Below are 25,875 nucleotides of genomic sequence, written 5' to 3'. Positions count from 1 at the left end.
CAATCATGTTCAGATGCACCTAATGACCCTGTCTAATAAGTCAAGCATGCTCAGATACACCCAATGACCTTGTCTAATATAACCTCTGACAGATGGATTATAGCACAGTTGAGTTATGCTATGCTGAAGATCCCACTGATATCAGCAGCATTTGCACCTAATGACCCTGTCTAATTCATGAAAAACAGATGCATCTATGATACTGTCTAGTAAAATATCCCCCAGACTCTCACAGCATCCTCTTTGCTCTGACAGTTATGTTACAAATAAACAGGGAAAAGACATAGTATATGTGGGGGCAAGAAATAACTAGCCCAAAGAAGTACAAGAAATCATCATGTTACCACATACACATAAGTATATTATATATACTGGGACTTAGATAGGAAAACTGCAGAATTTAGAAATAGCACCAAAAAGGAAGCAGTCAAAAAATCCATAAAATTCACAATTTTATTGAAATCGCATATATAAAGGACACAACAGTACATGGAATGGGGAAGAGAAATATCCAAACGTGCACAGTGGTGCAAAGGATCAAAACACACTGTGTCCACAATCCCAGGATAGTCAATATCTATCCCCAATAGGGAAGTCAGAGGCAGCTTATCATGGGCACACGGATGAATAATCAATACCTATCCCCAATAGGGGTTTAAACAATTCATCATACACACATCAGTATATAGGCTAAAAGCTCAACCCTCACTGCTGCCCATAATTTCCCATCAGGGCAAAATACAGAAATCTACAGAGCAAATGCTCAAAAGAAGCGCCCTGACAGCATCATCAGTGTTAAAGCAACATCAGTTGCATAGATGCCTAGAGGACAAACCCCTATACGGCGGATGTTAGAAATACACATAACAGTATAAGTGCTGTGAAGGCGTCATTACCCGGGCCCGCGTGTATTCAGCGTCGCTGTGGTGATGAGTCGTCCTCTGATTGGCGGGTAGCGTGCACGCCGGTGGGACTTCCGGTGGGCGCGCTACTTAAACTAGGTGGTTGCGCCCACTCACCACGCCCCCTGAGGAAGGAGCCACGGCTCCGAAACGCGCGTTGGGGACTGGATCCACCACACCGCCTCCACCAGACCCGGGTAATGACGCCTTCACAGCACTTATACAGTTATGTGTATTTCTAACATCCGCCGTATAGGGGTTTGTCCTCTAGGCATCTATGCAACTGATGTTGCTTTAACACTGATGATGCTGTCAGGGCGCTTCTTTTGAGCATTTGCTCTGTAGATTTCTGTATTTTGCCCTAATGGGAAATTATGGGCAGCAGTGAGGGTTGAGCTTTTAGCCTATATACTGATGTGTGTATGATGAATTGTTTAAACCCCTATTGGGGATAGGTATTGATTATTTATCAGTGTGCCCATGATAAGCTGCCTCTGACTTCCCTATTGGGGATAGATATTGACTATCCTGGGATTGTGGACACAGTGTGTTTTGATCCTTTGCACCACTGTGCACGTTTGGATATTTCTCTTCCCCATTCCATGTACTGTTGTGTCCTTTATATATGTGATTTCAATAAAATTGTGAATTTTATGGATTTTTTGACTGCTTCCTTTTTGGTGCTATCAGTTATGTTACAAGCCATGCTCCGCTCTATGTATGCAGGGGAGAGCATAATAATGCTCAGAAGAAGATCACCGTGAACCACCATGAAATGTGGTATTTGTAAATAGCAATCAACGCTGGTCAGATAGTGGATCACATTCAACAATGGTCACCTAATCCACCTCATCTATTAATAAAAGTTAACCATGTTCAGATCTATATCTATCAGGAAACACACAAAGGAGATGAGATGGAGGTGATTGAAGCACTAATCAGGAGCAGTGTGCTGCTTTGAAATGAAGTTTTAATATATAAGAATAGGCCTGCCCACTCAATTCTGTGAAGCTGATTGCACAGAGGGGAAGAAAGAGATAACAAAAAGACACTCAGGTACAAAAAAGAAACTGTGTTGGAATTGTACTGTATTTTAACAATAGTTATGCAGATACTCTGCTTTGTGATAAAAAATATTGGCATTGTGAGAATAATCCTTTAAAAGTGTATTCCCATCTTGGACATATAGAGTATATCCAGAGGATAGGAATTAATTATCTGATAGACGTGGACTCCACCTTTGGGACCTGCACCTATCTTCAGAATTGGGATCCCTCGATATCCATATTCTCTGTTGAAACAGAACGTGGAGATGATGAATGGAATGTGACTGGAAGATGTGGTTGCACAAGAGCCAGCGTGTGAAGCTGTGGTGCTGAGCTGTCCAGCTTAGTTCTAGGGAGAAGCCTAGTCTATATATTGTCCTGTGCTTTGTTGAGCCGGGCACACATGTGTGAACAGTGTGCTGTTGCGGAGGTCTGGCAGAATTAGCTGCGGAGACTATCTCTTGGCTTGCCAATGTGGCGTTCCTCCTAAATCAAACTGTGTATTGTGGTGGAGTGGCTTTGGACCATTCGCAGAGAAATTGTTCCCCACTGCAGGCAGAGTCCAAACCCTTTCGACACAAGCTTGACCAGAGAGAATGGGAGGTGGAACCCCTGCCATCTTGGTGTAGAGTTGACAAGTTGTGTTATCAGTAACTGCCAAGTTTTGTACCAAAGACTGGAGCTGCCAATTTGTTTACACCAGAAATGAGTCTTGCTGCGGGATCCTCGTGCAGGGTACCCAAAATATTGATTTCCATACTTTGTGACTTCATTATGTGCTGATTATAAAGCTATTATTTTAGCTGATACCTACAAGAATGATAATAATGATCATAAGCTTCCTAACAGTGTGGTAAAGGAGCTACGATTATGAAATGATGTCGGCATTACTCTTCTATTAACAGTTATTGCTAACATGCTTTATTTTTCTTTTATTAAGCAGAGGCTTTTTGATTTAATACATAGTTCATAAACTCCCGCCCTCTCCAGACATCCTGTGGGCCACAACTTTAAAGACACGGAGTTGCCTTTCCAGGAAATTCCAGTTCATTAGAGACATCTCCCCATGTACTTCATGGAAGTCGGTAAAACAAGAGATCCGAAATGCCTGATGCCTCAGGAACACCACACTTTTGGCCATGCTGTGCAGATTTTTATGTGGATTCTTTGCCACAGCCAGGAGATTCCTGTGTGCTGATACAGACTTTAATTTAAACCAGGTGTCTGCGCCGGTTTTGAAGCGAGAGAACTGAAAAGGGAAAAATATCACTTTTTCTTTTTGTCTGAACTAAGAAAACAATGATACATTTGCTCACAGAAAAGGGGGCAACTCGAAGTTAAAGGAATATTCTCCTGCTTTGGGTAAGTTAGTGAAATGACCCACTTATTTGTGGTTAGAACTTCCAGCAACTGAGCAAAAACTGTTAATTTCTGGATTTTGCATATCAGCATTAGAATGTTGTCTTGGAGCATTTTCTGACTAGTTTCCATGAGGTTCAGCATTCCAAATTATTTGGAGTGATATTGCATTTTTTTCCCTGCGGGGAACAATGTGGAGACCTATGGATTGCTCCATGGCTGCCTCCTTCAGATCATGATATTCTTGGGATGGATGGAGCACTTTCACAAGTCCCCTGTCATATTATAACAGTATTTATTTATACAGAAAAAAAGTTGTATAGCTGAATTTCCATGCTAAATTCCAAAAAATAACAGAGTTAGGGCTCATTCAGACTATCATATTTTATTTCTGTGTGCTGTCTGTATCAAACGGATAGCATAAGATCAGCACATAGAAAAATTCAAATAAATGGCTTGGTTCACATGAGTGATGATGACTGATGTAAAAAATAGCAGCATGCACTAGTCTGACCCATTTTTCTGATCAGACTTGCCAATTAGACTCAATGGATGCAATTAGAAATGTATGCCTTTTAGACACCATTTGCATGGCATCAGATGCGTAACTACTGTGGTTGCAGAAGGTACGTTCGCCACAGGGCCCATGTAGAAGGGGGGCCCACCAATGCCAGCACCTACTTATTGTGTAAATGTTTTACAGTGCAGAAACCCGCTTTATCTCTGCATTACAATACATGCCAGTTGCCAGCTGACGTTAGCGTGCCAATCTGAGATAGCGCATAGCACCAGCATCATGTGTTTCCCATAGCAGGCATGCCAAAGTCATCAGTAGGCCTCTGCGCCAGCTGTAGAGGAGTATGGATATGGTGAGAACAGGTTTTTTTAAAAAAGTGTTAGACAAGAACATTGAACATTGTTACAGGATGGGCTCAGGCCTGATTGGGGCATTATACCAGGATGGGGGACTTTATCATTGGAATAGTACCAGATGGGAACATTATACCAGGATGGGGAACATTATACCAAGAAGGGACCAAGATGAGGAAATAATTACAAGAAGGGGTTCAGGATGGCTGACATTATAGCAAGAAAGGGCCCAGGAAGGAGGATATTATTACTGCAAGTGGCCCAGGAAGGAGGACATTATTACTGGAAGTGGCACAGGAAGGAGGCCATTATTACTGGAAGTGGCCCAGGAAGGAGGATATTATTACTGGAAGTGGCCCAGGAAGGAGGACATTATTACTGGAAGTGGCACAGGAAGGAGGCCATTATTACTGGAAGTGGCACAGGATGGGGGACATAATTGCTGGAAGGAGTTAAGGATGGAGTACATTATACCAAGAAGGGACCAAGATGAGGAAATTATTACAAGAACGGGCCCAGGATGTTGGATGTTATTACTGCAAGGGGCCCAGGAAAGAGAACATTATTACTGGAAGTGGCACAGGATGGGGGACATTATTACCAGAAGGGTCCCAGGATGGAGGGCTTTATAACAGGAAGGGGCCCAAGATGGCTGACAGTATAGGATTTGAGACATTATTATATTATTGGGTGGCAACACCCATGTCTCTAGAGGATTTAGAAAGTTACAAGGGCCCATACATCTGAACAACAAATCTGTCAGGATCCACCTGTCCAACTAGCCTCCTGTGCAGCTCTGTCTCCAGTAGCTTATAAAATGCATTTGAAACACCAGATCATTTTAGAGTCAAACATAGCTGTCTGAAATCCTGCATCCAGAACTTGTTACATGCTGCCTGTTGACCTGGAAGCATGTATCAGCTATCAGGGTCTCTGTAATATTGAAAACTGTATTTGGCTACTTTTTTAAGATTGTTAATATATAAAACAGATGCAACATGGATCTAAAAAAAACATAGGGATGACATATGGATGTACAGTCATGGCCAAAAGTATTGACACCCCTGCAATTCTGTCAGATAATACTCAGTTTCTTCCTGAAAATGATTGCAAACACAAATTCTTTGGTATTATTATCTTCATTTAATTTGTCTTAAATGAAAAAACACAAAAAGAATTGTCCTAAAGCCAAATTGGATATAATTCCACACCAAACATAAAAAAGAGGGTGGACAAAAGTATTGGCACTGTTCGAAAAATCATGTGATGCTTCTCTAATTTGTGTAATTAACAGCAACTATAACTTACCTGTGGCACCTAACAGGTGTTGGCAATAACTAAATCACACTTGCAGCCAGTTGACATGGATTAAAGTTGACTCAACCTCTGTCCTGTGTCCTTGTGTGTACCACATTGAGCATGGAGAAAAGAAAGAAGACCAAAGAACTGTCTGAGGACTTGAGAAACCAAATTGTGAGGAAGCATGAGCAATCTCAAGGCTACAAGTCCATCTCCAAAGACCTGAATGTTCCTGTGTCTACCGTGCGCAGTGTCATCAAGAAGTTTAAAGCCCATGGCACTGTGGCTAACCTCTCTAGATGTGGCCGGAAAAGAAAAATTGACAAGAGATTTCAATGCAAGATTGTGCGGATGTTGGATAAAGAACCTCCACTAACATCCAAACAAGTTCAAGCTGCCCTGCAGTCCAAGGGTACAACGGTGTCAACCCGTACTATCCGTCGGCATCTGAATGAAAAGGGACTGTATGGTAGGAGACCCAGGAAGACTCCACTTCTTACCCCGAGACATAAAAAAGCCAGGCTGGAGTTTGCCAAAACTTACCTGAAAAAGCCTAAAACATTTTGGAAGAATGTTCTCTGGTCAGATGAGACAAAAGTAGAGCTTTTAGGGCAAAAGCATCAACATAGAGTTTACAGGAGAAAAAAGAGGCATTCAAAGAAAAGTACACGGTCCCTACAGTCAAACATGGCGGAGGTTCCCTGATGTTTTGGGGTTGCTTTGCTGCCTCTGGCACTGGACTGCTTGACCGTGTGCATGGCATTATGAAGTCAGAAGACTACCAACAAATTTTGCAGCATAATATAGGGCCCAGTGTGAGAAAGCTGGGTCTACCTCAGAGGTCATGGGTCTTCCAGCAGGACAATAACCCAAAACACACTTTAAAAAGCACTAGAAAATGGTTTGAGAGAAAGCACTGGAGACTTCTAAGGTGGCCAGCAATGAGTCCAGACCTGAATCCCATAGAACACCTGTGGAGAGATCTAAAAATGGCAGTTTGGAGAAGGCACCCTTCAAATATCAGGGACCTGGAGTAGTTTGCCAAAGAAGAATGGTCTAAAATTCCAGCAGAGCATTGTAAGAAACTCATTGATGGTTACCGGAAGCAGTTGGTCGCAGTTATTTTGGCTAAAGGTTGTGCAACCAAGTATTAGGCTGATGGTGCCAATACTTTTGTCCGGCCCATTTTTGAAGTTTTGTGTGAAATGATCAATGTTTTGCTTTTTGCTTCATTCTCTTTTGTGTTTTTTCATTTAAGACAAATTAAATGAAGATAATAATACCAAAGAATTTGTGTTTGCAATCATTTTCAGGAAGAAATTGAATATTATCTGACAGAATTGCAGGGGGTGTCAATACTTTTGGCCATGACTGTATATGGAGGACATTATAGAATAATTAAATTGGATGTTTGGACAATTTTTCAAACGTTAGTCTGAACCCGGATGTAGAAAGCATAAACTTAGTCCAAACATCACATTTATCATAGAGGTGTACACTCTGTGAAAAACTTGGCATATCTTGCATGGAAACACTTTCAGCACAAACATCGGGCAAGTGCTGCGTGATGTTTTTTCGGATAGCACTTGGACCAGTATGTTATTCTATGGGGCAGTGCTAATTGGTGCTTTTCTTCTCATACCTATTCAACATGAGAAAGAAATCGCAGCATGTTGTGATTTGCAGTGCAAATCGGATAGCATATACCCACTCAAGTCTATGGGTGCCTGGAAATCATCAAACTGCAGTCGGATGACATCCTAGTACAGTCCGATTTCTGTGGACTCACAGAATGGAGAAGATGGAGAAATTTTGTTCTCCATCTTCTCTGCACCTGTGGTACGAGTTTCTCATCCAAATGAGAATCGTATCACAGTAAGCCGACATTCAGATCAGAGTTTGATCGGAGTGTCATTATCATAATTAATCTAACTCTCTCGCATGGGAGAATTTACCCCAGCCTTACATTGACTTTTTGTTGGCTTCCTTTACACCATTAATTCATGTCTAAACAGCTTTCAACACCAAAATCAATTTTAGATCTATACGCCAATTTCAAGACGTGTTTGAAAAATATCCAGTGAGATAAAAATGATGCAAATCAATAAAAAATGGTCAAAATTTGTTTGACTTAGTTGTAGTAAATGTGGGCCAGCGTGTTGTCCACAATGATATTACATTTACTCATTCCATTGCATTTAAAATACTGGGGCAGATTTTGTTACTAACACATGAGTCTGGGTGCCTGGCTCAGCCCTATTCGCATGAATGGGTTGAGATAGCTTTGCCAGTTACAGCCTCTCTTATACGTATGTTGGTGTGCCTATATAGACAAAAAATTTGCCAAAATGCTCTACAGAGAGACTATAAAGTGAAAGTCCCAGATGACCCCTTTAAAAATATGTTATACTATAAAATTCTACACTAAAAAAGGCACTCAGAGTATCAGCTGCTACAAAATTTCTAGCAATTCCCATTTTTTTGTACTGTCTAAAGGATTATTTTCTGCCCAGATAATAATGACCGGAGGTGTACTTTAATGAGTGCAAATATTTTTCCCTAAGCATTGAGAATTGACTAAAAGTTAGTGGAGCGTTATCAATAGATTATTTCAGGCTTAGAAGGGATTCTGATGTAGGAAAAAGGTCTGTCTTGTTCATATTAAACTGGGTTGTCTGGGATTTACAAAAAATGAGCTCAAAGCAGGACATGTGATAAAATAACAAAGTAACTTCAATAACTTACATCATAAATCCTCTGATGCTCCAGCTCTGGAGACCCTGCTTTAGTCACATACCTCCAACGGCCCCAACATTTTCTTAACTGACCTGCAGACCTGCAGTAATGATCTTTGTAGCCAACCACTATCTACAGCGATGATGGCAGCATGGTCAACAAATGACTAGAGATGAGAAGATCAATCCGTGGAGGCACCATTTCACACAATGCTGAAACATCTGAGATCAGGCTAATGTTAAATTGAATTGATATGCACATCTCTCCATAATGTCCTGTAACTATGACATTTTACGGATTATCATACCTTGTACAGTGGTGGTCATTATCTCGGACATCCCAGATCAGCGGTTCCCAGCAGAGGACAGTGAGTATGGCAGAGTCATTTCCCCTTTCCAGAGTCACTGGGTAAGACTCTACTGTAGAGTGTAAGCTTTTACGATCAGCAGGGTCTTCTCTCTCACTTGTAAAGTGTAAGCTCTTATGGTCAGCGAGGTCCTATCTCTCTCTCCTGTAGAGTGTAAGTTCTTATGGTCAGCAGGGTCCTCTCTCCCTGTCTCCTGTAGAGTGTAAGCTCTTGTGGTCAGCGGGATTGTCTCTCTGTCTCTACTGTAGAGTGGAAACTCTAATGTTCAGCAGGGTTCTCCCACCTCTTCAACACATGCACTTTCAGAGCAATTATAACGTTTCCAATATTGAGACTCACTGCCAATCGAATTTTTGGGGAGAATTTGGTGAAGTCAGAGAATTGAAATTTCACAAGCTCCGCTTTTCTCTACTAATGACTACTGAAGACAGCTGTTGGCTGCAGTATTCACGTGCTTGTCAGTTCAAAATGATACCTGGGACCACAAGGGTGAAGGTGCTGAAACAGTGGAGCATTTACTTGGTAAGTGATAGTTGTTTTGTTATTTTCCCACATGCCCTGCCTTCAGTACTTTTGTTAAAAAAATGGGAAAGCCCCACATCTGCCATATGTCATTTGATGACACTGTAGGAGAGAGAGCCCCGGCTGTGTAATTGTGCCAAAACCAAGGGGGCTGTCACCAAGGTTCCCAGGGGGTTTGTTTCCGGGGGGACGTGATTAGAGGACGGACCAGAGACTCATCTAGAAAGTGTGGGGGCGGAGCAGTTATAAGAGGAGCACAAAGGACCAGCAGGGGGCACTCGACGGAGAGAGAGAGAAGGAGCAGGAAGCAGGAACCTAGGTGGCGCTAGAGAGCGGGAGGAAGTCAGCGCCTTCCAGCAAGACAGAACGGGGGCTCACCTGATACAAGGAGAGGACGGCACCGAGCAGCGCGAGGGAGTGACACAGACCTGACACCCGCGGCTGCGCCCCAGACAGAGAGACCTGCGACCGCTGTAGCCCCGCTCCATCCCAATGCTGAGGAACTCTCCTGGGGCCTGTTGTGCCCCTGCTACACCTGGGCGTCAGAACGCCAGAAGCCTGCGACAACTCCTCGTTGGCTGGGCCCAGCGGCTGAGACGCCGAACGGACACCTTCCGGACTACAACTCTGCAAGACGTCAGAGAAGGATAAGTGACACTCTGTTGGTAGTTAATAGTAATTCCGGGACTCGTAGTTGGCCTGATCGCGGTCGTATAGTTGCCGGCTCCGACCGGGTAGTTGACATTGGGTTGTTTATGTGTATTATTGTCTAATTCCCTGTGAGGGATACTATTGTCAGCTTGCCAGTTACTCCTATAACTCTTATATAAAGGTTGAATTTAAGCTTGCTCCGCCTCCGAATCATCACTGCATCCTGCGTACCTGAGTACCACAACATCATGTACCAAGACCTGGGTGCAACTGCTACAACTATATCCCCTTACAACTGTGTCCCTTTTAGGAGCTTCACAGTGTATTTGTTATGCCACGCTCACCAGGAGGTGGGGCTTCAGCCCCGACGTCACTCCCTCCGGTACTGCGGTCCCTCAGGGGTCCCCGTCGGGTGCGCACGCGCAACTCTCGTCCCCGGGTCTCCTCCTCCATGTCACGTTTGCGCTTGCGCATTCCAGTCAGTGCTGTATAGGGCTCGGTCCTCTCTATGGTATTGGAGGACCTGACCCGGAACCACTAGTGGTCATGTGCTTTCGGGCCAGGTCCTGACCCGGAACCAGTAGTAGTCATGTGCTATATCAGACGACCTCCCCCTAGGGGAGGTGCCTGATTATTGTTGTGCTTCCTGGCTGCGTCAGCTGTGTCCCAGCCTGGCTGTGCGCTGTTCTCAGGTCCTCTGCTCTGTCTGCTATTCTGTGGTGCTCCTAGCACTTGCTCTGAACCCTTGTTGCTTCATGCTCAGTTGTGCCTCCTGGCACATCCTCTCGTATCCTGTCCCTTGTTTCTTGCTCCGCCGTGCCTCCTGGCATTCACTCTATTCCTGTGTTCTGTTACTTGCTACACGCCTTATGTGCCCACGTGTACCCGTCTAGCACTACCCTGTACTCAGCGCACTCCCGTGTACTCTCCTGTGTTCCCTAGTATCCTGCACCCTCCAGTCACACAGTCTCGTATCTCCTGTGAGCCGGCCGCCTGGTGCCAGCAGTCGTGGTATCGTATCCCCTGGGGCTTGCTCCTGACACTCCCTGTATAGGGGGTGGTCCTCACTAGGCTAGCTCGCCCTGGGAGGGTTGGTGCCGCGACCCAGAGGGTCCACTCCAGGAGTCGCTAACACTCTAACACTCTAACAGTATAATCAGGCCATGGACCCCGCTGGTACTGCGGCTTCCGTCCAAAAGGAGCTGACGTTCCTCCGGGAAAACCAGATTAGGATTATGGCATTTCTCAAGTCCATGGAGTCCGGTTTATCTGCCTCTCAGTCCTCTGAGCCTGGGAATGCTGCCCAGTTGGCTAGTCTCCAGCAGGAACTTGCGCAGCAACGTGACTCCCAGGCTCAGATTCTCAACTATATAGCGTCGGTAGATAATCGGCTCGTTTCCATACAATCTGCCCAGGCCATGCTTCCACACTCGCTTCCGCGCCTATGTAAGCCACCCCGGTATAGTGGTGACCCTGTGTTGTGTCGCGGATTCCTGAACCAGTGTCGTTTGCATTTTGAGTTTTTGCCGCAGCATTACCCCACCGATCGTGCTAAAATAGCATTTATTGTTTCTCACTTAGAGGGTAAGGCGCTTGCGTGGGTGAATCCCCTTTGGGAGCATGATGACCCGCTCGTCGCTCAGCTTTCCATCTTTTTGGACACTTTCCGTAAGGTGTTCGATGAGCCGGGTCGCCTTGCTTCCACCACCGAGTCCCTCTTTAATCTTCGTCAAGGTTCTCTATCGGTTGGACAATACGCGATATGTTTTCGCACTTTGTCCTCTGAGCTAGGTTGGAATAATGATGCCCTCGTAGGGGCCTTTTGGCGTGGTCTGTCCGGTCGGATCAAAGACGAACTGGCGGGCCGAGATACCCCTACCAATTTGGAGGATCTTATCTCTCTCGCGACACGCATTGATTTGCGCTTCCAGGAGCGCACCCGCGAGTCAGCCAGAGAGAGAGGGTCCTCTCGCCTCTCTTCGTCCACTCGCAGTTTTTCTCATCTGTTACCCGAGTTATCTGCGGCAGATCCGGTACCTGAGCCTATGCAGGTGGATCGCCTCCAGATAGCTCAACGGCGTCATGTGAAAAGGCAGGCACAAGGGCTCTGTTTCTATTGTGGGGATGCCTCCCACTTTCTACGCTCATGTCCCAAGAGACCGGGGAAGTCTCTCCGCCTGGGACTGTTAAGTGAGGTCTCCTCAAGTGTATGTGATTCCTCTCTGCCCCTGACCGTGCCTGTCTCCCTGAATTTTGGTTTCAAGACTTTTGCTGTGAAAGCTATTGTGGACTCTGGCGCAATGGGTAACTTTATTAGTCTCGAGGCAGTTAAGAAGTTTCGCATCCCTGTCAGATCCCTGGAGTCTCCTAGGTCAGTAGTTCCGGTCGACGATAAGCCCTTGCAGGACACCGTTAACCAGGTCACTGTGGAAGTTGAGTTGCAGATTGGCACATGTCATCGGGAGCGGATCTCCTTCTACGTATTGCCGACTTCACCTCATACCCTTCTTCTTGGCCTTCCTTGGTTACGTATTCATGGGCCGACCCTGGACTGGCAATCTGGTGATATACTCCGTTGGGGACCGTCCTGTCAAAAGAGTTGCCTGTTGTTCATTCATCCGAAGAACCCTGCTTGCTCGTCTTCGACGGTTATAGGTCCGCCGTCCACCATCCCGTCTGTGACTTGTGACATTGTCGAGAAGGAGGCTGAGAGTCAGTCTCCACATCCGTCAAGCATCCCGTCTGTGACTTGTGACATTGTCGAGAAGGAGGCTGAGAGTCAGTCTCCACATCCGTCAAGCATCCCGTCTGTGACTTGTGACATTGTCGAGAAGGAGGCTGAGAGTCAGTCTCCACATCCTTCAAGCAACCGGTCTGTGACTTGTGACATTATCAACAGGGGGGCTGAGAGTCAGTCCCCATCTCCGTCAAGTGACCGTCCCAAGGTAATTACCGTGGCTTCCGTCAAGTTGACGCCCCAGCGTCCAGGGCAGACCTTTGTGTCTAAAGGTAACCGTAAAGGTGTGTTATCCTGGGGACATTCTTCTCCGGCTGCCGGTCATGTTGGTGCCAAGAGGACACTCTCCCGTTTATCCCACGATTACTGGTGGCCGTCTATTGCTCAGGACGTCAAAGACTTCGTGGCTGCTTGCCCATCGTGTGCCAAGAAGAGACTTCCCAAGCAACCATCCTCCGACAGCTCGCCTCCTAAGGATGAATTGACTTCCAATGACTGCACCACCACTTTGGCCTCCAAGCATGTCTGTGTGCCTCTGCCGGTTCGACCTGTCTCGGGGATACCTGCCTCCGACTCTCTGTCCGTGGAGTTCTCCAGGGTATGGCAGGAGACCGAATTTTCTCGTATTGAGACTCTGGATCTCATTGGTCCTCCTGCAGTTAGGAAGTGTCTGGATCCCGCTCCTAGTGTCAAGGTGCTATTTTCCAGTTCTAGAGAGAGGGGGCTTAAAGGAGGGGGTACTGTTATGCCGCGCTCACCAGGAGGCGGGGCTTCGGCCCCGACGTCACTCCCTCCGGTACTGCGGTCCCTCAGGGGTCCCCGTCGGGTGCGCACGCGCAACTCTCGTCCCCGGGTCTCCTCCTCCATGTCACGTTTGCGCTTGCGCATTCCTGTCAGTGCTGTATAGGGCTCGGTCCTCTCTATGGTATTGGAGGACCTGACCCGGAACCACTAGTGGTCATGTGCTTTCGGGCCAGGTCCTGACCCGGAACCAGTAGTAGTCATGTGCTATATCAGACGACCTCCCCCTAGGGGAGGTGCCTGATTATTGTTGTGCTTCCTGGCTGGGTCAGCTGTGTCCCAGCCTGGCTGTGCGCTGTTCTCAGGTCCTCTGCTCTGTCTGCTATTCTGTGGTGCTCCTAGCACTTGCTCTGAACCCTTGTTGCTTCATGCTCAGTTGTGCCTCCTGGCACATCCTCTCGTATCCTGTCCCTTGTTTCTTGCTCCGCCGTGCCTCCTGGCATTCACTCTATTCCTGTGTTCTGTTACTTGCTACACGCCTTATGTGCCCACGTGTACCCGTCTAGCACTACCCTGTACTCAGCGCACTCCCATGTACTCTCCTGTGTTCCCTAGTATCCTGCACCCTCCAGTCACACAGTCTCGTATCTCCTGTGAGCCGGCCGCCTGGTGCCAGCAGTCGTGGTATCGTATCCCCTGGGGCTTGCTCCTGACACTCCCTGTATAGGGGGTGGTCCTCACTAGGCTAGCTCGCCCTGGGAGGGTTGGTGCCGCGACCCAGAGGGTCCACTCCAGGAGTCGCTAACACTCTAACACTCTAACAGTATTAAAGGGGTTGCCTCATTAAGAGATCTTATACCCCCTATCCGTGATCCATTCTCTCTAAGTAAAGTCAGCAGTGAAACAATTTATAGAGGGTTGGGATGGGTCAGCCAGAGACACTCTTACTTAGGAAATGGGCTGTCATACAACATAATGCTTTATTCTTTAAAATATGGGGTAGATTTAGCACAAGTTAAATACTCTAGTTAAGTGATAAGTTGTGATAGAAGCAATGGAATCCTCAACCATTTTTATTTACACAAAGATCAAATACATAATTTCTTAGATCTAGAAAAAAAGAAACTAGAATTAAAAGAAAAACTTTTAGCATGAAATGCACCAATAATTTTAAAGCCAAAACATTAAAACCACCTAGAGGTTAAAGGGAACTTGTCACAAGGTTTGGCTGATATAAGATACTGCCACTGCCTTTTCAGGGATAATGTACAGCATTCTGTAATGCTGTAGATAAGCCCCCGATCCGACTTGAAAGATAAAAAAAATAACTTTTATTATGCTCACCCAGGGGTGGGGTCAGACCGGTCCGATGGGTGTCGCGGGTCCGGCATCTCCCATCTTCTTGCGATGCCGTCCTCCTGTTGCTTCTTTGCTCCCGGCATCTTGTTCCTGCACAGGCGTATTTCTCTTCCCTGTTGTTCAGGGCAAAACAGATTCCTGCAATGCGCAGGCGCTGGGCCTCTCTGACATTTCCTGGCGCCTAGGCACTGCAGTACTTTGCTCTGCCTTCAACAGAGCAGATAAGTACGCCTGCGCAGGAGTGCGATGCCGGGGAGAGATGAAGCAAGCAGGAGGGCAGCGATCATAAGAAGATGGGAGGCGCCGAACCCGGGACCTGCGTCACCCATCGGACTGGACCGCCCCTCGGTTGAGTATAATAAAACTTATTTTTCTCATCTTTCAGGTTGGATCAGGGGCTTATCTACAGCATTATAGAATGCTGTAGATAAGCCGTGAAAGACAGTGGCCGCATCTTATATCGGCCAAACCTGGTGACAGGTTCTCTTTAAAGGCAACCTGACAGCAGATACTTGCCACCCAAACCACAGGAAGCATGTATAAGACACTGGCTGTGTGATATCAGACAGGCATGTTTGACTTTGAAACTCTGCGGTGTGTCAGAGAAAAATATACCTTAGAAGCTGCCAGGGACTGAGTCACAAGGAAGACTAGTTGAAAATTCAGGTCCTTGACAGCTTCTTCCTGCCCACTGCCAATGGCTGACTGGTCTTTTCCTATACAGGCACACATTGAGAAACCCATCACTGAATGGGAGTGGGTAGGGAGAAGCCAAAGGAGACCCACTTGTCCGACTAGTCGGCTTAAGTCCCCGGTGGCTTTGGTATTAGTATCTGTAGTACTCTATGGGTCTTCTCTACACCCGTGTGCCACAGTATGGAAGTCTTCAGCCCCAGAAAAATTGTCTCTAAGGGAAAATATTATGCTTCATGGGCATTGCATGGATTACAATATGGGTCTGTACTACAGACTTGCACCAGTCCATTTACAGTCATTTGTCCTTAAGGGGTTACTTAGTATAAAAGCTTAGAAATCATGCCAACTACACCAAAATATTGTAGCAGATCTTTACATAGTGCATAAGCTAATCAAGACAATGCTTGGTTAATGGTAATGTCAATGCCATCTGTTAAGACTTTACAAAAGACAACTGAGCCTGTAATTGAACACGTTTTAACAAACTTGTGAAAATGTGACTGATATTTTTCTTTCCAATGTCTTCTGGTAAGTGTTACAGAACTTGTGGATCTGAACCCGTAAAATGGACTCTCAATCCAGTGCTACTAAATGACCACTGATCAGCTATTACTTTGCTGATCGATGCTCGTTTACTAGTCTCTTTACACAGCAGACTGTGCTTCAGATGTGCACTGAGAAATCTGTCATAGATAGAACAAGGCTCATGGGCTGCAACTGTTCTCAGCAGCACATGTCCTGGTTACACAGGATAATGTGCTGCAGCGAACGATGATCTTTACGGAAAACCAAAATATAATTTTACCCAACGAACAAGCTTCTTACTCAATTGTGGCATAATCGGCCGTTGGTTTAAACTGCATGTCTATCGTGAAACAAGTGTTCCTAGGAAAACTCGTCCTTGATAATCATGCAGTGAACATGTACCTTAAGAAAGTACTGAACTCGGCTGTCCAGTGTCACTATGTAGCCCTAGCCTAGAGAGGTGTGATCATTGTAATGATTGGCGCATATCTATTGAGCAGTGACTCACTCAGGAGATGTTCAGGAACATGTTCAAAGTATTAGAACAGTTACATGAATGTGCAAGCTCTGGCAACTTTATCACAAAGAAAACTTGTGGGACTATGGCCGGAGTCACACTACCGTATAACAAGGCTGAGTGCTATCAGATACAGTGCCTTGTGAAAGTATTCGGCCCCCTGGAAGTTTTCAACCTTTTCCCACATATCATGCTTCAAACATAAAGATACCAAATGTAAATTTTTGATGAAGAATCAACAACAAGTGGAACACATTTGTGAAGTTGAACGAAATTTATTGGTTATTTTACATTTTTGTGGAAATTAAAAAACTGAAAAGTGGTGCGTGCAATATTATTCGGCCCCTTTCAGTGCAGCAAACTCACTCCAGAAGTTCATTGTGGATCTCTGAATGATCCAATGTTGTCCTAAATGACTAATGATGATACATATAATCCACCTGTGTGTAATCAAGTCTCCGTATAAATGCACCTGCTCTGTGATAGTCTCAGGGTTCTGTTTAAAGCACAGAGAGCATCATGAAGACCAAGGAACACAATAGGCAGGTCCGTGATACTGTTGTGGAGAAGTTTAAAGCCGGATTTGGATACAAAATGATTTCCAAATCTTTAAACATCCCAAGGAGCACTGTGCAAGCGAACATATTGAAATGGAAGGAGTATCATACCACTGCAAATCTACCAAGACCTGGCCGTCCCTCTAAACTTTCATCTCAGACAAGGAGAAGACTGATCAGAGATGCAGCCAAGAGGCCCATGATCACTCTGGATGAACTGCAGAGATCTACAGCTTGGGTGGGACAGTCTGTCTATGGGACAACAATCAGTCATACACTGCACAAATCTGGCCTTTATGGAAGAGTGGCAAGAAGAGAGCCATTTCTCAAAGATATCCATAAAATGTGTCGTTTAAAGTTTGCAACAAGCCACCTGGGAGACACACCAAACATGTGGAAGAAGGTGCTCTGGTCAGATGAAACCAAAATCAAACTTTTTGGCAACAATGCCAAACGATATGTTTGGCGTAAAGGCAACAAAGCTCATCACCCTGAACACTCCATCCCCACTGTCAAACATGGTGGTGGCAGCATCATGGTTTAGGTTTGCTTTTCTTCAGCAGGGACAGGGAAGATGGTTAAAATTGACGGGAAGGTGGATGGAGCCAAATACATGACCATTCTTGAAGAAAACCTGTTGGAGTCTGCAAAAGACCAGAGACTGGGACGGAGATTTGTATTTCAACAAGACAGTGATCCCAAACATAAAGCAAAATCTACAATGGAATGGTTCACAAATAAACGTATCCAGGTGTTAGAATGGCCAAGTCAAAGTCCAGACCTGAATCCAATTGAGAATCTGTGGAAAGAGCTGAAAACTGCTGTTCACAAACGATCTCCATCAAACCTCACTGAGCTCGAGCTGTTTGCCAAGGAAGAATGGGCAAGAATTTCAGTCTCTCGATGTACAAAACTGATAGAGACATACCCCAAGCGACTTGCAGCTGTAATCGCAGCAAAAGGTGGCGCAACACAGTATTACGTTAAAGAGGCCGAATAATATTGCACGCCCCACTTTTCAGTTTTTGAATTTCCACAAAAATTTAAAATAACCAATAAATTTCGTTCAACTTCACAATTGTGTCCCACTTGTTGTTGATTCTTCACCAAAAACTTACATTTGGTATCTTTATGTTTGAAGCATGATATGTGGGAAAAGGTTCAAAAGTTCCAGGTGGTCGAATACTTTCACAAGGCACTGTAAATATAGCATCATAGCACTCGGCCCAGTATTACACTATGGAGCAGCTCAGAACTGCGATTATTTTCTCCGCCGAATCGGCATGTGAGGACAATGGCAGCATCCTGTGATTGGCAGCGAGACTCGGTTCACTGGCACCCAAACAAGTCTATGGGTGCGAATGCCACAAAGAACAGCACTTGGATGATCGGTGCAATATACACCGGCAGCAAAGGAGATGGAGAAATTAATTTCTCCGCCTCCTCCGCAGCTGTGCTCCAATCCTGTCATGTGAGAGAATCGGAACACAGTAGCAGGACAGTCGGATCAGGTTCACAGCACAACAGGAGTGGAGGGTCTGTAGTATATCGTGTCTGATGCCATACGCTAGTGTGAGCCCAGCATAAGGCTAGGGCTACACAACATGTGTCTAGCAACAGCAATTCTCAGGCAAATTGCGCAACCAAAAAGATCCCTGCATCCTGCTGTCATACAACTATTACCAACCTGTGATTTTGCTGTAAAAAATGGCCAAACTGCACACAATTTGCACACAAGTCACATGTGACTTACATTGAAGTCTATAGTTATTGAGTGATTTGCTGCAGCAAATACAACACACTTGGAAACATTTTGAGAATCTGTGTCACAGTCGTAGGAGGTTGCAGGTTGCAATGTGACACCACAGGAAATCATTAGATATGATGACTCTGCGATTTCAGTGTCACGCGCACATTTCACAGTTTACTTCTAGCTTCAAGGCCTCATTCACATGTCTGTATTTAAACCAGTGCATGAAAAAGTGGTAACAGCATCATCAGTGTTTTAGATAAGTGTGACATCCATGTGTCCGTTTTTACCATTAGTGTGTCATCCATGTGTCCGTTTCCACCATCAGTGTGTCATCCATGTGTCCGTTTTTACCATCAGTGTGTCATCCATGTGTCCGTTTTTACCATCAGTGTGTCATCCATGTGTCCGTTTTCACCATCAGTGCGTCATCGATGTGACCATTTTTACCATCAGTGTGTCATCCATGTGTCCGTTTTTACCATCAGTGTGTCATCCATGTATCCGTTTTTACCATCAGTGTGTCAGTGTATCCATTTTTACCATCAGTGTGTCATTCGTGTGTCTGTTTTTACCATCAGTGCGTCACCCGTGTGTCCGGTTTTACCATCAGTGCATCATCCGTGCTTCCGTTTTTACCATCAGTGTGCCATCCATGTGTCCATTTTTACCATCAGTGTGCCATCCATGTGTCCATTTACACCATCATTGTGTCATCAGCGTGTCCGTTTTTACCATCAGTGTGTCATCTGTGTGTCCATTTTTACCATCAGGGTGCCATCCATGTGTCCATTTATACCATCATTGTGTCATCCGTTTGTCCGTTTTTACCATCAGTGTGTCATCTGTGCTTCCATTTTTACCATCAGTGTGCCATCCATGTGTCCATTTATACCATCATTGTGTGATCCATGTGTCCGTTTTTACCATCAGTGCGTCATCGATGTGACCATTTTTACCATCAGTGTGTCATCCATGTGTCCGTTTTTACCATCAGTGTGTCATCCATGTATCCGTTTTTACCATCAGTGTGTCAGTGTATCCATTTTTACCATCAGTGTGTCATTCGTGTGTCTGTTTTTACCATCAGTGCGTCACCCGTGTGTCCGGTTTTACCATCAGTGCATCATCCGTGCTTCCGTTTTTACCATCAGTGTGCCATCCATGTGTCCATTTTTACCATCAGTGTGCCATCCATGTGTCCATTTACACCATCATTGTGTCATCAGCGTGTCCGTTTTTACCATCAGTGTGTCATCTGTGTGTCCATTTTTACCATCAGGGTGCCATCCATGTGTCCATTTATACCATCATTGTGTCATCCGTTTGTCCGTTTTTACCATCAGTGTGTCATCTGTGCTTCCATTTTTACCATCAGTGTGCCATCCATGTGTCCATTTATACCATCATTGTGTCATCCGTTTGTCCGTTTTTACCATCAGTGTGTCATCTGTGCTTCCATTTTTACCATCAGTGTGCCATCCATGTGTCCATTTATACCATCATTGTGTCATCCATGTGTCCGTTTTTACCATCAGTGTGTCATCCATGTGTCCGTTTTTACCATCAGTGCGTCATCCGTGCGTCCAATTTTACCATCAGTGTGTCATCCATGCGTCCGTTTTTACCATCATTGCCTCATCCGTGCGTCCATTTTTACCATCAGTGTTTTTCATGGATGGATGACTAAATTATGTAGCTTCTCCTATTCTTTGTAATGTTGACTACATACAGCGCACAAAGTTTTTCATGGACCCACAGACTAATGTTGGCACGTTTCTTTCATGCTACATGTCTCTGTGAGTTTTGCATGGACACACAGTCCGTGGAAAAACATGGACATGTGAACAGCACCATAGATAATGATGGGTATGTGTTGTATGAGTGAATGAGCCCTTCAGAAGCGACGTTTAGAGAACTATGATGAGAATTGAGGATTTCAGTACAGCCCTGTTCATTTGTTCTGTTTTAGCTGTTGTTTGTGTAATATATGACGTGACAGTGTGAGAAAAAAACACTTTGAAAATACAGGTTTAAAATAATCGCTGATGTCACCATTGTTGATGGTCATGTGTTGCGATGAAATAACATTGCAGCAGCAGAAGCAAAGATCAGTGACTGAACCGTGAACTGTCAGCTAGGGATCCGCAAGATAAGTCCATCATATTTGGTTATGTAAGTCTATATTAAGTCGACCATGGTGTCTAAGGGTTTATATGGTTTGACTTGAAGAGTCTGGCGGATACCTCAGAATGTTGGCTACAGAAACTGCAGTGGGTGATGGCGTGGGTGCAGCTCCTAAATCAACATTTTCCCAAACTTTTACGCCATGGTGCCAGAAGTACTTTCCATCCTCTGCATCATAACATGTTATTTTATAGCTGGAAAAACCTTTCAATGCCACTTTGGGTCCTTGAACTGCACTAGAGAAGCTCGGCGTACCTTCAATTACCTAATTATACGTCACCGATTAGCATTTCTGTTGTGCTCGTTTTGGCAATCGTTATTGCAAAATCCTATTATAAAAGGAACATTATCGGAGTAATACCAATATAAAAATCACAATAGCAACACTTACCCTGCGATAACTATGAAAAAATCTAAACGATTCCAGGTGTCTCCCAAATAGCATTGCTGTCCAAATATTCCCAGAGCAAACATTTTGATAATCATCTCCACAGCGAAAAATGCAAAAATGAAGTCATCAAATCCCTGCAGTAAAGGCAGAAAATCATTTGAAAGGAAACACAAAAATACTGTGATAGCTAATAAGAACAAATGAGCAATCAATAATAACAAGCGCATACGTAAAATAAAGTTACAACAGTCACCTTTACGTGTAAATATACAGTATATATATATATATATATATATACAGTATATATATATAGTAAAACTTTAATTTGTTAGAGAACTGTAGTTATCCATCATTGCTTAAAGGGATGTTCCACTTTTATGAATGTGGACCACAAACACTTTAAAATAACTAAAATAACAAACAGAGCAGAACCTTCCCTCTACGTCCAGTGCCAGATCCCAGGTGTTACTACAGATCATGGTGTTTTGGCTGCAGCAATGTCACATTGACCTTGTCACCTTAGGTAGTCACTGACCCCAGTGGCTGTGACATGGTAGACATGACGTCACCACTGCAGCCAAACAAGACCTGAGCAGTGGCAGGGAGCCTGTTCTATGATTTTAGGCAAGTTACTGCGTTTACAGTCCACTTTCCTTAAAATGGAAAAACGTTTAAGAGCTAAAGCTGTGTAACTGCTGACATTTAAGGACCTTCTTCCTCTGAGAAACACGCAAACCAAATGGAATCTATCTGTACAGAGCCTACATTACCCGAGCTATAGGAACGTAGACATGCATACCAGGGTGTAAAGTGGTATATATTGCAGCCTTCTTTTAGTGATATACAATGGAAAAAACTCCAAAAAATACCTGAAACTTGAAGGCTCACGCAATGTGAGCCAAGCCTAAGAGGTATGGCTCTCATTACTGAAATGCAGGGCAAGTGCAGAATGGTCATATATGAGGAAGACAACAGTAGGGATCAGCTGTAATGAGAAACTGACTGTGCTGCTATTTCTATAATGTTGGCGCCGGGAAATGTGAAAAATTTGCAAGAAGATCCCTTATGTGCCATATGTGCATGTCACTGTTTCCCAAGTAGGTACCTCAGGCGCTATAAAAATTGATATGTTGTTCATATGGTTCTCAAAAATGGAAAGTGCTTACATGACTGCAGAAAGTGATGATCATTAGGCCTCCGCTGGGCAGAACTAGCCCCATGGAGACTTTTCTTGTTTGCATCAGGAGCTTTCTAAACATAGGGCTGAAACACAGTGTAATAGAGATGTCAGACCTCAGATGTCCCTATACAGTTCTACAGTGCTCCTTTCAATAGAAGGGGGTGACAGGCGCACTGAAACACCAACCTATGATGAAGCAGTGTTTTCCGTCATATATAGGAAGAAATAACAAACCTATCATGTGACAACCTACTATGTGACCATTACTGTTTTAGATCTTTCTATATAACATTGAAGAAATGTACATGATGGGTGGACACAGTAGAGGGATCCTAAATACGGCCCCTTCTTTTCTGAAGGCTCCATGTAAAGTAATTATGAACCATGAAGTTTATTAGCTCTTACCGTTGTGTGAAATCTAATTAATATTAGGAAACAGGTTTTAAGGTGACAGCGGCCCCCCGTAACCCTTTGGGCTCCAGTGCAGTTGCACAAGTTGCGCCAATGGTATGTCTGCCCCTGATGCCACAAAGGATCCCAGCTACTAGCACAAATACTTCAACTCTTTTTTTTCATTGATGCCAATAATTGTATCTTACAAGATCTTGATGTGAGGTATTTTTAGTAATCGTAGTCAGTGATCTTCTCCTCCTACTTCAGTGTCCTGAGATGGCACACGTGTGGTTTGTTGTCTATGTGCAGATTTACGCCACGGTACCCCGAAGCTCACACCTTCTGGCCCTTTCACAAAGCGTTTGTAAAAAGCTTGCTCCTGATTATCCATCGGTGTGAACGTGCCGGCTGGCATTCACCAGATGATCAAACATGCTTTCTGATTGGTAACTTGATTTTCATGCATGCATAAAAGTCATCATTATTGGCAGCACCTTGTGATCCGGGGCTGTGCTGCTATCAACGTCCATTATATATGGGGACATTATCGTAATAGCGATCGTTCTGTCCCATCATTCCTATAAAGGCCAGTAAACTGGCGCTTAGCGACTTGAATCTAGCTGATCAAAGATGATTACCGGTCTCATATTAGCCAATTAAATGGGCTGATAGAATGTTCATTTATGGGGTTAACCTATATCTGACCCTTGCCATATATTACTCCGATTAGAGGACTATATGTAATATTTGTATATGTCTTCCTTTGTTAGATTTGAAGAGGTGAATCTTTTTCTAAATATTTTCAACATTGAAAGATCTTTTCCACTAAAATCACATTTCATGCATTTAACAATTTTTGTTTAAAACGTTTTAAGGGAATTTCTGGATATAAACGGGATGTGTGTGCGTTACAGATGTGTCCTTCCTAAACTCGTTCCTAAACCATCCTGAGATGTTGGGCACAAGATGTTAAAGAGGAGCCGTCATTTTTATCTTATAAATGGATATTACATGTGAAAATAAGAAACCTTTTAATATATCCTATCAGAGAAATCAGCTTTTTTCTCCTCCTGGATTTATACTTTAGTCTCAAAATTCTCAGTTCACGGTAAAATCTGTCTTCATTGAATAAACACTCTTCTATTACTGAGATAGGAGGTGACAGCTGGTGCTCATAAAGTTCCATGAAGAACTGTAACTTTCAGGACAACTTGTAGCAGAATGTCTGTGTCAGCTTCTGGCTCCTCCCTCATCTCCATAGAATTTTAAAAGCACCAACTGTCATCTCTTATCTTAGTAAGGGCTCATTCACACGACCATATTTTCAGGTCAAGTGATGTCCATGAAAAAAAATGGACAGCACTCGAACCAATGTTATTCAATGGGGCAGTGCAAATGAGAATTTTTTTTCACTGACCTAATCTGTGTCTGAAAAAAATTGCAGCATATACTAGTTTCTTCCGTGAATCGGATGAGACTCACCCCTTCAAGTCTATGGGTGCATAAAAACATCAGATGCTATACGGAGCCGCAGTGTAAGAATCTGATTTTTATTGATATATTGCACTTCTGTAATATAGGAAACTGTAAATGATTAATAGCTGCTGTAAAAAAATGGAGCGAAGTGAGAAAAATTGTCCCATTTTTCTGGATGAAACTCTGAACGATTTTTTAGATGCTCGTGTGAATTAACCCTCATGGGAAGAGTCTGTATGCACTGTATAGAGATTTTATAGGTTTGACCCTTGAATAAGAGTGAAAGATCAGACCAGGAGGTTCAAAAAGCAGACTTCTCTGTTAAACTATATTACAGTTACTTATTTTTACGAGTACTACTGGTTTACGAAATACAAATTAAATGATGGTTACTCTTTAATCAAATATGAAAAAAAATTCATGAATGTCAAATTGATGCATCATCGGATGCCATTCTTCAGCTCTCCTTCCCCCTAGACTCCCATATTAATAAAAGGTATTTCTTAATGTATTCATTTTTATTTAACTGAATTCTGAAGATTGATGTCTCTGACAGATGCTCTCCATCAGCTGTCCTTCCTTCATAGGCTCCCATACACTTTTACTGGATGGTACAAGAATGTATAAAAAATCTAAGTTAACAAATTGTCTGCCTTAGCGCAACTCAAGAAAATGGTGGAGCATGGCAATTTGAGCTGGTGAGACCTTTACCATGGGCTGGATAAGCAGACACATGGGATGCATCAGTGATACATACGCCCTTGATAGTAATGTACATGATGGATGTAGGGTTTCCTATACCAGACCTGTTAACAGATCACACAGATAGAGCTTGCTGTCCATCCTGTCCCCCTCTACAGGTCCGACCATTCTTCAATGTCAGCCCCTCCAGGCTTGAAGGTATTTACTTTGGTATGTGTTTTTCCTTTCCGATCTGCGCTTAGTTTACTTGAAAAACGAAAAATGATCAAAAACACATGCATACAGATTTCTGGAGGTAAGAACAGACTGGGTCCATGAATAAATTAACACTCCTTCACAAACTTAGTTATTCCAGTCACATAAAAAATAAAACACACAATATCCCTGAGCAATAATGTGCTTACCTGCAGAATTTTGCAGCGCTGGGAATCGCAGGCAACGTCTTCACATGGATGGAACATTCCCAAGGTGACACAGTTCAGGAGGATGACCAGCATGCTGAAGCGTTCAAACCAGGTAGAGGGCAGAAAAGTCAAGGAAAACGTGCGGCAACTCCGGAGAGAGGACCAAATTACTTAGTCAATGTTAAGAATTCAATCATCTTATCATTTCTTGTTGTGGATCCATGGTCAATGTGTAAAAAATAGCACATAAACGAAGGAGGTTCTGTTTTATTCCATCCTCTTAAAAGTAATGGTGAACTGTAAAGTGAGGTCATAGAGGTGAGTACCCTTTCAGGGAACCCTGTCTGGTAATCGGAACTGAGAGCCACTTTGTAACAGATGGCCACATTCTGGTGTACCCAAGGCCATCCAGAACATGGAGGGGGATATCCTTTCTGTAGCGTGGACTGCAGGCCACTATGTAACAGGTGCACATATTTAAGTGAACCTGGAACAGCCATTAAAAGGT

General features: G+C 44.1%; 1 protein-coding gene across 6 annotated transcripts in view; it reads right to left on the bottom strand.

Moving 5' to 3' along the window:
- The window catches only part of CACNA1G (calcium voltage-gated channel subunit alpha1 G), a 341,842-nt gene extending 316,345 nt beyond the window's left edge, over window positions 1–25,497 (bottom strand). For 3 of the 6 annotated variants that reach the window (XM_073588056.1, XM_073588061.1, XM_073588058.1), the window contains exons 1-2: window positions 25,368–25,497; window positions 21,213–21,346 (exon numbers count right to left, since the gene is read on the bottom strand). In XM_073588056.1, coding sequence (XP_073444157.1) covers window positions 21,213–21,346; window positions 25,368–25,460 — 227 coding nt within the window. In that variant the 5' untranslated portion in view covers window positions 25,461–25,497. The remainder of the gene's footprint in view (window positions 1–21,212; window positions 21,347–25,367) is intronic. The other 3 variants (XM_073588059.1, XM_073588057.1, XM_073588062.1) reach the window with 2 other exon arrangements.
- Window positions 25,498–25,875: the final 378 nt, after the last annotated feature.

The sequence above is a fragment of the Dendrobates tinctorius genome, unplaced genomic scaffold (assembly GCF_039654945.1).
Source record: "Dendrobates tinctorius isolate UK_male_01 unplaced genomic scaffold, ASM3965494v1 ptg000103l, whole genome shotgun sequence".
NCBI classification, from domain to species: Eukaryota; Metazoa; Chordata; class Amphibia; order Anura; family Dendrobatidae; genus Dendrobates; species Dendrobates tinctorius.
Note: the sequence above shows the minus strand (reverse complement) of the source record. Positions and strands in the feature narration are given on the sequence as shown.